The sequence below is a fragment of the Cyphomyrmex costatus genome, unplaced genomic scaffold (assembly GCF_001594065.2).
Source record: "Cyphomyrmex costatus isolate MS0001 unplaced genomic scaffold, Ccosl1.0 scaffold123, whole genome shotgun sequence".
Classification (NCBI taxonomy): Eukaryota; Metazoa; Arthropoda; class Insecta; order Hymenoptera; family Formicidae; genus Cyphomyrmex; species Cyphomyrmex costatus.
The window spans coordinates 153,561-168,912 of NW_017275207.1; the positions used below are offsets into that span (position 1 = coordinate 153,561).

General features: G+C 30.9%; 1 protein-coding gene across 1 annotated transcript in view; it reads right to left on the reverse strand.

Moving 5' to 3' along the window:
- Window positions 1-15,352, reverse strand: part of LOC108781537 (phospholipid phosphatase 1) — a 30,236-nt gene that overhangs the window by 11,791 nt on the left and 3,093 nt on the right. The window contains exon 2 of the mRNA XM_018549527.1: window positions 4,504-4,666. Coding sequence (XP_018405029.1) covers window positions 4,504-4,666 — 163 coding nt within the window. The remainder of the gene's footprint in view (window positions 1-4,503; window positions 4,667-15,352) is intronic.

The following is a 15,352-nucleotide window of genomic DNA, read 5'->3' on the forward strand; positions in this document are numbered from 1 at the left end:
ACGGAGATTAAGTGCCCTTTGTCACACTTTCGCGATGCGGGATGTCTCATCGCGGCGAGGAGAGAAACGAGTAGACAAGTAAGGAATTGCAACGTGTATCGTGATTCATTCCTAATGTATTTCAACGTGTAGCTATGTTAAGAAATGGTAAAATGCGTTAACTGATACACCGTCGAAAACATTTTTCTTTAAATTTGATTGTAATATATTTATGTGATCAACTGCTTCGAATTACCAAAGTATAAAGTACCAAGATTTTAATAATCTTTTATATACAATAATATTATAATACTATTACAAGTTGTTTTAATAATTATTACATTTTAACGGTCATGCGTTTTATTTCATAATACATTATTATACTATATTATATTTATTACTTTATTTTGTAATTGTACTTTTTAACCATCGCTCGATTGATGTTTAAATAATTATGATTTCGGTACGTTATATTATAATTTTTCACTTCGCGGATCTAATATGCCTACGGACGAGCATTAAATCATCGCATGATCCAGCATCAGCTTCATGATCAAGAAGATAGACCGGACATTGTTTTAACTTCCACGTGGCCCGGTTAGCTTAGTCGTACACATTTATGCCCCTAGGACGATCCCTAAACTCAAATTAGCCTTGAATTCTCCTTAATCCGAGTCTAACTAACTGTGTGTGTCACGCTCGCTGCATATGTGCGAGAAGAACGGGCGATGAGTGGCACACATCTTTACGAAACGTTGCGGGGGAGAACACAACTCCCACCAGGGTGACATACACGGCTGCGCCGTAATCGTTTAAAAGGTTAAAGCCCTGTTTGATACTTCGGGATAGATATATTTTTTCTCCTTCTTCTACTTCTTTTCATTTTCCTGTGAAAATCTATGTGGAAAGTTTCTCTGCGTCTGTTTCAGCAGACAATCCGTCTGCAACATACGATTGAGACGGCACGAGGATAGAGAAGAGAGAAAAAAAATTCAGTCATCCACTGCCGATAATAATATTGATCTAAAATAAATTTATATTTAACTATTACTTGTTTATAAAATAAACTTGACTCTTATCAAACTAAAAAAATTAAAATTGAATAAATCTAATTTAAAATAATTCTACATACGCAGAAAGAAAATTTAATCTACATTTAATACAAAATCAAATTTATTTAAGGTTTACTTTTTTACTTTTCGAGCTTTTTTGCAATTTTTCACTGGTCATGATGCCATCTTGTCAAGAGAGATGTATTTTAATTTTACGAGTAAAGATAAAGTACAATAAATCTCAGTAAGTACATAGGGAAAATAGTCCAGCTTTGATTACAACTCATTTGAAACGGATACTACTTTTATCACGTATGGTACTTCAAATGCCCTTACTCTACATTTAAAAGAATACTCTGTTCATTAAATAACATTCGTACGCTTGTATTGTCGTATGTATACGGTGCTTAGAACGAGATCGCAGCTCATTGCTATAATTACGCGACAGATGCACAGGGGTATTTAAAGCGACACGCTCGTAAAAATTCTAATTAAACACCCGCCTGTAATGTATTGCATTACACAAAGCGGCACACCCGTACAAATTCTAGTCAAACATTCGTCCGTAATATTGCATTACACAGTTCGTGGTTTCCCTGTCAGGCTTCATTACACGCGTGGTTTCACCCTCGACGAATGCGCTTCCATGCAAAAGACTGCACTCGTACCGTATAAGCGACAGAAAGGAAAACGAAGGGAAAAAAAAGACAAGTACCTCGGTTGGAATCCGATTCTCGCGTTTCTATTCTGCGTCTGTTATTCATCTGATCGTATCGAATAACGATTGATTAGAAATGACTGAGAATTAATGTCAACAGATGCAAAAGCTTTAATTCCCTTTTATTAGTGCAATATATAAAATTATGTTAACTAAATATATGTAACAATAAGTAATATGAGGCAAATAGATTTAATTTTACATTTTTTATAAAAAAAAAAATCGTTATGAATATCAATATATGCAGTCCAAGAAATAAATTTCGGGATAAAACTGAACAACATATAAAGCGATAATAAGATATTGTATTATTAATACTTATACATCTTAAGTTTTCTATTTCACAACTTCTTTTTACTTATAATTATACCTTTTACTGTTTTTTTTCAATCAAGAAGAAAGTTATTTCAAAATTTCGCAAACAAGATAGTTTCCAGCGAGAACATTCGCGGTTAAATTGATTATAATAGCGTGCTAGTTTCCGCAAAGTTTCACGCTTTTAGCTGTTCAGGAAGAATGTACGGCATGTACTTCCGACTATTCACGGTTTACTTGCTAATGCAATAACGCCAGTTAACAAGCTAACACTTCCTCTCGTCAGGCGTAAGGACATGCACATTCGCTACGAATATTTATGGGGCTAATAAAAGCCACGCTGTACTCAATTAGCGAAATAGGCTTTAAATACTGGATTCGACAAATTGGTTATCATAGGCGTTTACCGAAGTAGATAATGTAACTTATATCGAGGAAGTGCACGACCGCAAAATTTTAATTTGAAAATTTAATTCTATAGTGAGAAAGGATACACTTGATAAGAAGGCAACAATAACGAATTCTTTTTGAAAGAAGAACTTTGTCAGCCACAGATTCATAGCAAAGCTATAAAGTGTATCAAAATCTGAAAGTTATCAAATATGTATGTGCGGATAATCCTCGAACTCACTTTATGGAATTTCGGTGCAAACGTGAAATTACATTCACGTTGGGAACGCTTCAAAATTCAATTTACGGGAATTACATATATATGTAACAAAATGATTGTTTCCTCAAACTTTAATCGCGAATTTCGTAAAACGCGTACTGGAGTATTCATAGATGAAATATTTCACTTACTGGAATACTGAAGAACGATTACGAGCTTTTTCCGAATAATAATAAAGTGAAAATAAAAAATTATAAATCCCTTCTATACGAAATAGAAAACAAATAAAATCGATTTTTATATTTATAGTATTGCTGTACAAATATATTGGATCGGAACAAAAGATCGTAGTGCTCTACTTTAACTGTGTTACTATATTCACAAATATTTTTAAATTTGACATTTAAACCATTCGATAAAACAAAGTTTTAGTTTAAAAAATAATCTGTTTTTTTAAATTGCGGTATACGTGTGAGATAACGTTTGATGGAGTTATGATTAATATGTTCCTTTTATTTAATCTGCGATAACTCAATAACATAAAAAGGAACATTTAAAAAATTAATTTTATAGAAAAAAAGTTTTTACATAAGAAACTAAAAAATTTTTACAAATTCTTTTTGAACATGTGATAGGCCCACAAAATTAAAAAAAATTCCCATTTTGTCGTAATTTTTATATGTAAAAATGATTAAACTTGCAGGAACTGAAAAGATATAATAACCTTTCAAAAGTAAAAATTTTAACACTTGCACTTAACAGAATCAGACGAGTAAGTAATAATGTTCCCGTTTTCATACATTTTACACAATTTCTACATTCACATAAAAATAGGAGAATCATTTCTCTTCAAACAAATTATCATACCAGCACAATACCACACCATGTCGCTTTGACCGTAAGATTATGCGTTTATCTCGTTGACATCGAAACATCTTTATGAATCGCTAAAGAAGGATCTCTCTCTGTGTCTAAAACGTTCGATATTATTTTTATACTTTTATATATAATATTTTATATTTTTATTTCATGTTTGTTCTTAATAATATTGTAAACTATAAATTTATTAATTAAACATCTTATTACCGCTTGATTTAGACTGTTTTTTCTTTATACTTTGCATTGCAAAAAACGAGCAAAATCTAATTAAAAATTGTAAGCTTGAAAATTATTTTTTAAATTTAAATTTTATTTATTTTTTATAGAATTACAGCTGCTTGAATTTTGATGTAGCGCGCTATGAACTTTTGTTTCAACCCTCAATAGAACTTTCTTTGCGATGATTTCCCTTCATTGTGATTTTTGTTAATTAACCGTTAACAATAATACAAAATATCAAAGAAAGTAAGACTAAACAAAAAGTAAAATATTACATAGATCGATATAAGCGAGAAAAATAACTGATATCTTTCGTTATATCAAGTTTGTGAAGTTGTGAAATTAATATCGCATTTGTATACAATTTTATTATTATGTAATTAGATAGTTTTAACTTTGCCTCAAATGGTCTAAAAAAGTATAACAAAATTCGAGAAAAATTGTTAAAGTTAAAATTAAAAAACAAGCCAACTTACGTTAACAAAAATTCATTTCAATTTTCTATTATTTCAACCAGAATCAATGTGTAATATTTTCCTAACCATCTTCTACCATTTCGGACTCCTATTTTTTACATTCCTTTTGAAATACATGAAGAAATTTTCGTACGTTTTTATAGAAAAATTAAGAAATTTATTGATTGCATCGAACTTTCGTAAATGTGGAATAGTACTTAGATTGTAGAGAGATTAAGTTCAAGAACGGTATATAAGAATTTCCAAAATACTTACTTAATAACGCCAAAGCTAAATCCATGTATATCCAGCGTAACCTTTTGCAGATAGTCATGATTTTTTCGGATACAGTAGGAGACGTTGTTATGTTGTTGGTGTTCTCCGCTATTTCCTCCGCCAACGTTATGGTACTGCACCTTGTCAACTGCTCTGTGGAGCTCTGAAGAAAAAAAAAGAATGTGTCAGAAGATTAAAATGAGTGAAATATGGGCATACGAAGTATCTGAATGGAGGTTCAAGATAAAATACTCTTTTATCAAGGGAGTGAAGTCTAAGGAAAAAAATACATCGCAATTATCTGGATTGATTAGTCTAAGGCACGTAGCACCGTGTTCGTGAACAGTTAGTATTAGCGTTTAGATGCCTTTTCGTTCTGCTGCCCATTGCCGCCTTTTGGTTGATCTATTCTTCTTTTCCCTTGAGTTTCAATCCCGCAGCGTTATTATGTTCCGTCCAAGTATTTCGTACCCCCATAAGTCAAACACATATTTGTACCATTTAAAATGTGTTTAAAAATATCAAATGCAAAATAATCAAAAATGTCCTAAAAAAAAAGTTATATAAAGCAGTATTTACCACTTGTTGTTTTGAACAGTAGATTTTGAAACATAAAAGTTAAAAATTAACCAGTCATAGTAAATTATAGTTAAATTTCATGTGTACCTGTGAGTCATTCGTCGATAATATTGTAGGCTCGATTTTTCATTTTCTAGTTCACTACTTATGGTTAAACTTAATCTGATGATATTGTAAAAATTGCATTTTTCATTTAGTGATTAATTATAGTTAAAAAACATCATTTTTTTCATTATTATTGGATTAAATCTAATCATAATCACAAAATGGAAAACCGAGCATAATACCGACAAATGATTCGTAAACAAACGGTCATAATCTGTAATTTAACCGTAATCTATAATTGGCTAATTTTGAATTTTCATGTTTCAAAAATTATTGTTCCAAAGTCCAAATGACAAGTAGCAAATATTCTTTTATAACTTATTTTACAATTTCTTCTGATTGGACTCAAATAAATTTCAGAATATTCTGTAAATTGAGTTTCGTAGTAGCTTTTAAAGTATAAAACCATTAGTTCAGTAATTAATCATAGCTATAAAAACACAATTTTTAGATTTTCATCAGATTAAGTAAGGTTAAATCTAAATTAAAAGTTAACCAGAAAATAAAAAACTGGATTTTAAGCCCGTCACACCACGCATTAGAGATTGAGAGTTGTAATATTAATAGAAATTATATGTGTAATTCAATCAATCAGAATGAAACGGATTAAAATTAAAATTATCCAACTGGTTGAATTCTAATCTCTTTAATTCGCAATCCTCAACTTCAATACGTAATATGACACGGGCTTTTAATGATCACGCACTTCACGTCCTCACAGATATCAGACAAAAGATTGTGTGCGTACCGTCTATCTCTATGTGATACTATAATATTGTGTCATAATATTTGTTGCGTGTTAGTTTTAATAAACAAACGTAACGAATAACACATTTGTACTTTATACATTTATAATTTATTAAAATTATACATATTTCACTACTATGTTACTAATTTTTGTATGATAATCAATAGGGTTTATAAATAAGATAACATATGAAACTATTTCATTACAATAATTCTAATCTTTTTAATTTTATATCTCTATTCTTTCATTCTGTTTAGTCTTTAATTACACGGAATAATTTATAAAAAATTTTAAAAATTACTTTGTATCAATATCCATTTATTAAGTAAGTTATTAAAGTAAACAATTCTTGTATTTAAATAATTAAATACTTTGAATGTTTAAATTATGCATTTCAATTCCCATTAGCGATGACTCGTACAGCTCACATGAAGATTAAAATAATAAACAGTTTAAACATCTAAAGTATTTATATTGATTTTTATCGTTCGCATTATAATTTTTATTTTTATAAATTGCGTAACGTCCGTCGCTTTTCGCTTTTCGAGATGTACGGCTGCCGTTAAAAATGTTCAAAATATTCTATATTCAATTAGTTTAACAAAAATTTGTTTACATATTTATTTTTATTTTTAACTTACACTAAATTTATCTCTAATTTCTTTCTTTAAAAAAAAGTTAGCGTCGCGGATAGTGACGGCCGCCGTACATCTCGAAAAGCGGCGGACGTTATAAATTGTCAACTGTATTAAATGTATGACTATCAATAATTTTAATAATAACTAACTATAATAATACTCAAAATATTCTATATTCAATTAGTTTAATAAAAAATTTGTTTAAATATATATGTTTATATATTTATTTTTATTTTTTACCTACAATAAATAAAAAGAAAAATTATTATTACTTATGTTAATTTACATAAAAAATTATGTAAACATCACATTTGAATATGCGATACTCACGATACTTTTTGAACCATCACTATCTCCACATCTTTATACGACTAATCCCGATTTTACCACAGATAGACCAAACTTCAACGGTTTTTTTTCCATTGATATGTGAACGCTTTTTTTCGGTGATAAATAATTTTTTCCTAACTCTAATAGCCAACTTTTAAAGTTACAACAATAATTTTAGGAAAAAAATGTCTTGAAAAAATGCTATGCCAAAAGAAACGGGATATATGAAAAGAGTCATTTATGGCCTAGAGTTTTTAATATGTAAGCTGAAGTAAAGAAAATAAGTTCGACGATAAAATGCAAACTTATAAAATTAATATGCAAGGTAGTAGATTAAATATATTGGAAAATCAATCTCTTCCGTCGATATTCGGTTTTAGAGCAAAATACATAAGAGAATTTTATTGTCCAATTTTCGAATTAAAAAATTTTGCGTGTGCCTGCGTAGTTAATAAATTTTTCGATTTAATTCAAGAATTATTTCGTTATAATAATTTTAATTTTTTTTATTTTGTATCTCTTAATTTCTCTTTAGGCTGCATTTCGTTATTGTACGTGAGTACTGAAAATTTATAGTATTTGTAACGTGAACTATAGATTTTTAGTACTGGAATAACGGAATGCAACTTAAAGAAGAATCAAAAATAGATATATACAATTAAAAAGATTATAATAATGAAATAATAATTATATTATTAATATTATTATTTTATTATTATTATTAATATTATTAAATAATATTATTAAATAATATTAATAATAATAATAAAATAATAATTGACATCAATAATGTGTGTACATCACATTTGATTAAAACTTAGATTAGATTAATTTATTCAAATCTTATTTACATGTATATATTATATTATTATGAAATTGAAAATTTCAAGGACTCTTTTATATAATATTATAATAATAATCAATACATTAAACAAAGGCGAAGTAAGAGTCAAATTATAATTAAAAATCTAAATAACTCTGATAATTTATTCTAATATATTGCGAAGAATATCACGTAATTTTTGGCGTTTCGTCCCGGTTTCCACTACTGGACTCATCAGTAAGGCATTGTAGTGGAAGCCTACTTTATACGCCTTGGTAAAGTTATTAAATCGAGATTCTATATAAAGACTTATATACGCGTGTCTCAGCACTTACGAGAATTTGCGAATATCGATAGACCTCTGATGGCGAATCGTCGTAGTAATATTCTTCGCAATATTTATCCAAAGTAAAAGAAATAACGTTCTATTAATATATGTAGTCCCCCCAAATTGCGCATCGAACAATTGTTGGTCTTGCAACGCAACTCTAATAATCTGAAATGTCCCCCCTTTTATGTGATATTCTTCGCAATATATTAGAATAAATTATCAGAGTTATTTAGATTTTTAATTATATTTTGACTCTTACTTCGCCTTTGTTTAACGTATTGATCATTATTATATAAAAGAATTCTTGAAATTTTCAATTTATTTTTTTCAAACCGCAGGCTATAATAATGCGAAATTATTATAGCCTGCGGTTTGAAAAAAATAAATTGAAAATTTCAAGGATTCTTTTTTTTCAAATTATAAATTTATCTTATTTGTTACACTAATAAATATGATGTTGTTAAATAATCAACTAATTCGCAACAAATGCGGTATCATGCTGACGCACACAATTTAATGTTCATGAGACACGTGTCCGATCACTATCGACGTTGGTACTCATCGACGGATGGTAATCGTAATCTATAATTATACATAACTAGTTTTAAGTCTTTATTTCAAAAGCTTATTCAGAACGATAAACAGCAAATATTCTGTTACAATTTTTTTTCGAGAATTTTCTTGTTATGATGCTTTGAATTTTAGAATTCTGTATGATAAAACATTGTGTATGTAGGTACTATATAATAAAATATAAATCACTCTATATCTATTCGCAGTATATTACTTACAATTAGATGATCAAACTGATCGGCCAACTTGATTACGATTTATATACGTCGAATAAGTTGTGTTACGTTTATATGCATAATGCGTGACTTCATCAAAGTTCAAAAGACGGGGTGAGTTTTCTAATAACGCGCGCGTCGACGGATTGAGTAACATGATACATGAGTGTTGCTACATACCGATTCGCGATATACAGTCGCGTCGGTTTTCCACCGCAAGCCACAGACGTATGAGATGCAAGCGGGTTATTCTTTTTTTTTTTTTAATAGCGGTGCGTATTTCGTAAAGTGATCCCCTATTTACAGATCGCCTGTTTAGAGGACACAACTTAATCGAATTACGCTTTGTCGGAAAACATAAAGCAGCTCATTTCGTTAAGGTCAAAGTACATAGAAGAATGTAAGTAGTAAGACGTAAGCAGGAAGTTAGAGCCAGACTAGATACGCAACATTTTATTCAAACTTATAAATCTTTACACAATTACGTAATAATCATGTTTATCTGTGTATCGTGATCTTTAACCATATTACTACGATATTATGACAGGAGCAATGATAATTATTTTATCATAGCTTGCGTATTAAAATTCTTAATCGCCATTAGAAAAAAAATTATATTCTTGTCACAAATAGATTAACAGGTCGTAGATGTTGGGAATTTTATCACGCTGTTTGAACGATGAACAGGAACCAACCTCTTAACAGCTTCTAACCGCCCTTGGCATACTTGTCGCCCCCAAACATTAAGCTTTGTTACATCTGATGCGATATCATGAAATCGGTATTTGTTAACGCAGATAACGTTTATTTTTTTTAAATTAAATTTATGATGCACGTTATCTGCATTAACGAATACTGATTCGAGTATGATTTTTTAGTGTAAGAAAACAGTGGACCTTTTGGGAAAGTATAAATAAATCTAAAATTTTAGCAATATTTTAAATAGATAAATTTTATGTATTAAATAATAAACAGTATAAAAAATTAAATAATATATGTTTATTTCTATTTATTTATACATAATTTTAATAATACGTACAACAGATAAGATATACTTTGATTATACAATTCAAAAGAATTATTTACATAAAACGACGACATTATTCTTGATAATAAAGAGATATATCAAACCACTCTTAAATGCTGATCAGATTGATCAAAATACTTTTTGTGTTAGCATATAGGATAATGTTTAATTGTACATTTTTAATCTCGAGAGACAATAACACGCTCATACAAGTACGTTAAATACTTTTTTAGCGTGGAAAAGGTGAAAACACAATCTTTATGTGCATACGAATGAATCGTTATCGCGTTCTTAAAGAACAGAATTAATCTTGGATTTTCCACCACCAACATCGCAAAGAAATTATTTCGACCACCTGTTGGATCCGCTTTCTTTTACAATCTATCTCGTTCGTGCAACTGGTAAATCATTCGTTCCAAGTGTTCCAACCCTAGATCATTTTCTTCTACTTCTTGACGTAAAACAGTGTCCGTGGGTAGCGATGCGTTCGCTTCCGGTGGGAAGGAAGAAATAATACGTAGGTTGTGGATATACAATGCTTTAGCACCAGTGGTAATCATTGCAATAGCGAGTGGGACTATGTAAGCCAGTCTCTAAATCTGAATCTAAAGAAGTTCCTCTATAATTCCTATAGTTGTTGAAGTTGAGTCAGCCTCAGTCCAGACTGATGCACTATGCTTATGAGACTACTTATCCTCTTTTCTTTTAAATTCTTAGGCTTAAGAAACATGCCGCTCCAGGATTTATAGTTTTAGTAGACTAATACAAGACAGTGGTATATAAAATATATATGTAGACTGTTCTCACTTTCTGTTCTGCATAATCGGTAGTTCTTTTTCTCAGCACTGCTGAATTTGTATAAGTGAACTCTGAGAGTCCCATAGGAAAACCAATTCAAGTTCTCAATTGTTTCTGTTTATCGTAAAAAATTTTGTTTTATTTAACAAGGATTGATTGTTCAACAATTGGATTGTCTGTAAGTCTCCAGGGAGGTTGAATGCTTCTAGTCTAGATAGTTCTCGTTGATTTTTTTACCCAAAGCAAAGGGCATGCCAACAGTCTGTTCAGCCGGATCCGTCTGAGTTTGCAATTTTGCCAGCCCACTTCATTGCCGTAGTGCTTTGATTAATTTTACTCGGAAATTGTACACTCTCGCTTAATATAAAAGACGTCTCGTAAAATCTCAAAAATCTTTTTCAGTGAAACAAATCAAAAGTATGATATTTTTTTTTTAATTTTAAACCTCAATCATATTATAGCATTAAATTATGGTTAATTTAAACTTCATCTGAAAATTCACACTTTTATTACATACGGTATAATATGACTTTCAATTGTTCATCTTCTCGAATTTTAATCAAAATTTTACTGTAAAAATTTCTCGCAATATATTCCTTACAATTGACCGTACTGCAAATTCAAAATTTTGCTATAAATCTAAGATGTAATCTTTCGTTTGTTGTAAATAGAGGTAATAATCGCGCGCGTTCGGAGCGGAAAATCTGATTAATCGGACGTCGTCGTCGTCGTTGCATCGATTAACGACACTTATGCTTTAAAACGCGATAATATATCCGCGTTTCGAGGAGGGGAACTAGGTGTGCGTCCAACTCGGTCATCCACTATGAGATAATTAGGGGGAAAACGACCGTAGGGCCTCGTTGGACACCGAGGGGTTTCGCGTATAATGCGAGGGAGCAACGTTGTGTACTCGTTCCTGCGACTTTCTGCGCATCATTTTTCATTACTCGCATCAATTCGAGAGGCTCGCGCGTGTCGTTATTCCCCTTTCCCATGATAAATTTTAATCTTTTTACGTCCATCGCGTATACTTGCACAATTCCAATCTCACGGGCGCTATTTGTGTCCATGTATTGTTAATCGTTATACGCACGCGTTTGTTCACCGATGACAAGATACGATCTATGTCACTAAAAAAAAAATAAATAACAATATGTAGTTGGAATGCGAATGTAATGCTCGCGATTTTGAGATCCAAATTTATTCAAAGGTTTCTCTCCTGAATTTTCCTTTTGTTTAATATTTAATAAGTATAACATGATTGTTGTAAACAGCGATCTACGATTATTTATCCAATTACAAAAAATTAATGATTTTTATTTTTATCATTAAAAAGTTGGTTAATGAAGTTAAATAAATAAATAAATAAATAATGAGCTTAAATAAATACAGAGCTTTTATCAAAAATATTAACGTAGCAAATAAGATTTGATTTAAATTTATGGAAAGTATAAACACAGATTACTTTATTTAGACATGAATATTAGAAACGAGATGACAATAATTATATTATAATTGGGTGTGAAGTATTCGTAAAGCTGTAATCATACTAGCGATTATGTGTGTTTAAGATTGTGATCGACGATTAACGATTACTTTTCAACCAATTGGAGTAAAACATTCCGTGATTGCATTGCTCTGATTAAAAATCACCAATTGCAGTCGCTAGTATAGATTACGACTTAAGGCCGGTATTTATAGTCAATTCTTATATTTAAAATTGTCTGAAGTACAATCTTAAAATGTCATGAACCAATCAGGGATTAATAACTCAAGAGACATTATTTAAGACAATCTTGAAATAAGAACGGACTATGAATGCCGATTTAAGAAACATTTTATGAATTCTCTCGTGTATACTGATGGCAGTAAAGGATTCAACAGATAGTTAAATCTATCTTGAAAGCGATATTGCTACACAATAGCGCGATTATGTCGGCAGATCAGCCGACGACAGTTCCCACAAGCTGAATTAAAAATTGACAAATTGCCAAAATTTTTATTAGCTTTTTGTATATTTATAAACCATATATTGTTCATGTAATAACTATACTATTGGAAGATATCAAGAGATAAGAGTATTTCTAGTAAAAATTGTCAAAATATATCATAGATCATGTGCTTTTTATCTGTTAATAAATACAATTATCTACCACTTAAGGTAAAAATCACACAGGTGTTATCGATACCATGAACTAGTTGTATCGAAAAGTGTACATTCTAACGGTAACTAGAAAAAAATAGTTATTTCGGTCGCACTCGTAATTTTTTGACGCGGCAAATAATCATTACGGTTAACTATCTTTTCTCCAAACCATAATTTTGAGATATATGCGATATACTTTTTTGTTATAGAGAATATCCGTTTTCATGTGCCGTTAGATAAAACTCTTTTACGGTCGATTTGTCGGTTCAATGTTTTGTTACCGGTGAAATATCGGCAATAAGACTGCCTTTGCCCGCCAACAATGAAAAATAAAAAAAGTAAAAAGAGGATACATGACAATCGCACGAGACAGGTATTTTAATTATAGATGGCAAATATAATTAAAAATTCAAGCTGTATTATGTTAATTAGTTGCGTATGAATATGAATTATGTATATAAAAATAGTACAGACGGGCGTGCTGTGAGATAAACAATACTAAATTTGCATATTTACGATTGTATGTATATTCATCTCTTATTCATTTTTTATGTGCATATCGCTTTTTCTTTTAATTTGTTACATGCAATCATAAATTCCATCAAAAATGTTTACTAAAAATTTACAAAAAATATAAGAAAATAATGATGTAAGTACAAAAGGAGTTTATTATTCTTCCCTATTAAATATATAGGTATATCGGAGATATGTTTTATAATGTATCGAATATACAGAAATATTCTTTTATAATATCCTAGAATATTTACTTAGAGAATTAGTTGACAAAGATATATATATTTACACATATTATCCCAAACCTGATTAAATTCAAAACCTAATCGTTAGAGCATTGAAGCAGGTAGATCATATAAGAAAGGAAGAGACGTGTCCTAAGTAAAAATTCAAACAGAGTCAAAGTAAGAGTGAAATGTTACAGTCACGAAGCGCACTATCTTCGACAATCTTCAACGCAAAATGTACCTGCAAAAGCTGCACTCAAGCTTGAGATTTAAAATTTATCATCGTGATGCATTGCCGTTGACTCAGCCGACGAACTCGTTCGTCGGAGAACTTGATTGTCGTTTCTCACGTAGCTGTTCCATAAACGTGGAATTTGCGAATTTGCGCGTGATAGCGAAGTTGAATGAAGTCGATCAGGTTCATTGCCAGAAATCGTGGCTTCGCGAAACAAACAAAACAAAACAAAAATACGACGCGATTTCGCATCAAAAACAGCGTGTGTTCGCGAAATCGATCGCGATCTTAACGAGAAGATCTTTCCGGAAGGTCTAACAAGACCAACGGTCGAGCTGCAACTGCTCTCCCGCCAACGAGCCCGTACCTCGCATCTCCAATCAACTACTTCCTCGCAAGCTCAAATTAAATGTTCTCTCTACCCTGCTTCCCCACTACCATCAGCAACCACCACCATCACCATCACCACCAACGTCGTCGTCGTGGTTGTCGTCGTCGAACGGACACCGCGTGTTCCCGCGTGTTCACGGTTTACAGTTGCGTCGCGCATTGTGCAAGACCCTCTCTCTCTCTATCAGAGGGGCCCTTCGCATCCTCCGACCCCCTCTTAGATCATCGGACCCCAGGGTGAACGAGGTCGATTCGGTCGGCTCCGAAAATGCGCCGCGTCGCATCGTGCAGATGCGCTCTCTGCCTTCGCTCGACCTTTTCGGGTCTTTATATTGCGGATGAAAGGAAGAATTAATTTTTGCTTATTTAATAGATTTATAAGTCAAGGTCACATGATATTACGATAATTTATTAATTCGTGTCAGTATGATATTCACATTTCAGATTTAATATTTAATAATAATAAGTATAATCTAAATTACGTAAACCAAATCTAATATAAAATATGATCGTAATATTTTAATTTTTATTATATTTTAACCTATTCAAAGTCTTTCTCATGTAATGAATAAAAACGAAAAATATAATTATTATTTAATAATGTTAGACACTTTATAAAATAATTAATTTGTGTTTATTCATTTTTGCTTAACATTGAAATAAAAAGCGTTTTTTTTTATTGAACTGCTTACAGAAGAGTAACGTCCGATATTTTGTAAAATACGAGAAAGATTATAAGGAAAGTTTGAACCTTCTTTTAAAGTGTAGATACATATATACGCCATATACATAAAGAGGTGTTTTGATCGTGAAACCTTCACACAAAGTACGACGGGTATGCTGCGATTGATAAAACGAACGTTGTTTTGCTCAAAGTCATTGCTTTGAACACGAAAAGGACATAAATTACGTTAAAATCATAATCTCGATCACAATGTTCTTAGTTTTCTCGCCGGGATATATCGACTTGAATAAAAACATGTCAATCCTTAAATTTCTAGCGTCTCATTTAAGTGGAGTTTATTTCTTTATATAAAAAAAATGGTAGGCGTATTTTAAAAAGAAAATTTAAACCTTCCTATTTGTTTTTTTAAAAGAACAAAAGAAATCTATCTAATGTGTGATTAATAAAAGCTTTGATTATCAAGTATTGATTATAACAACACGA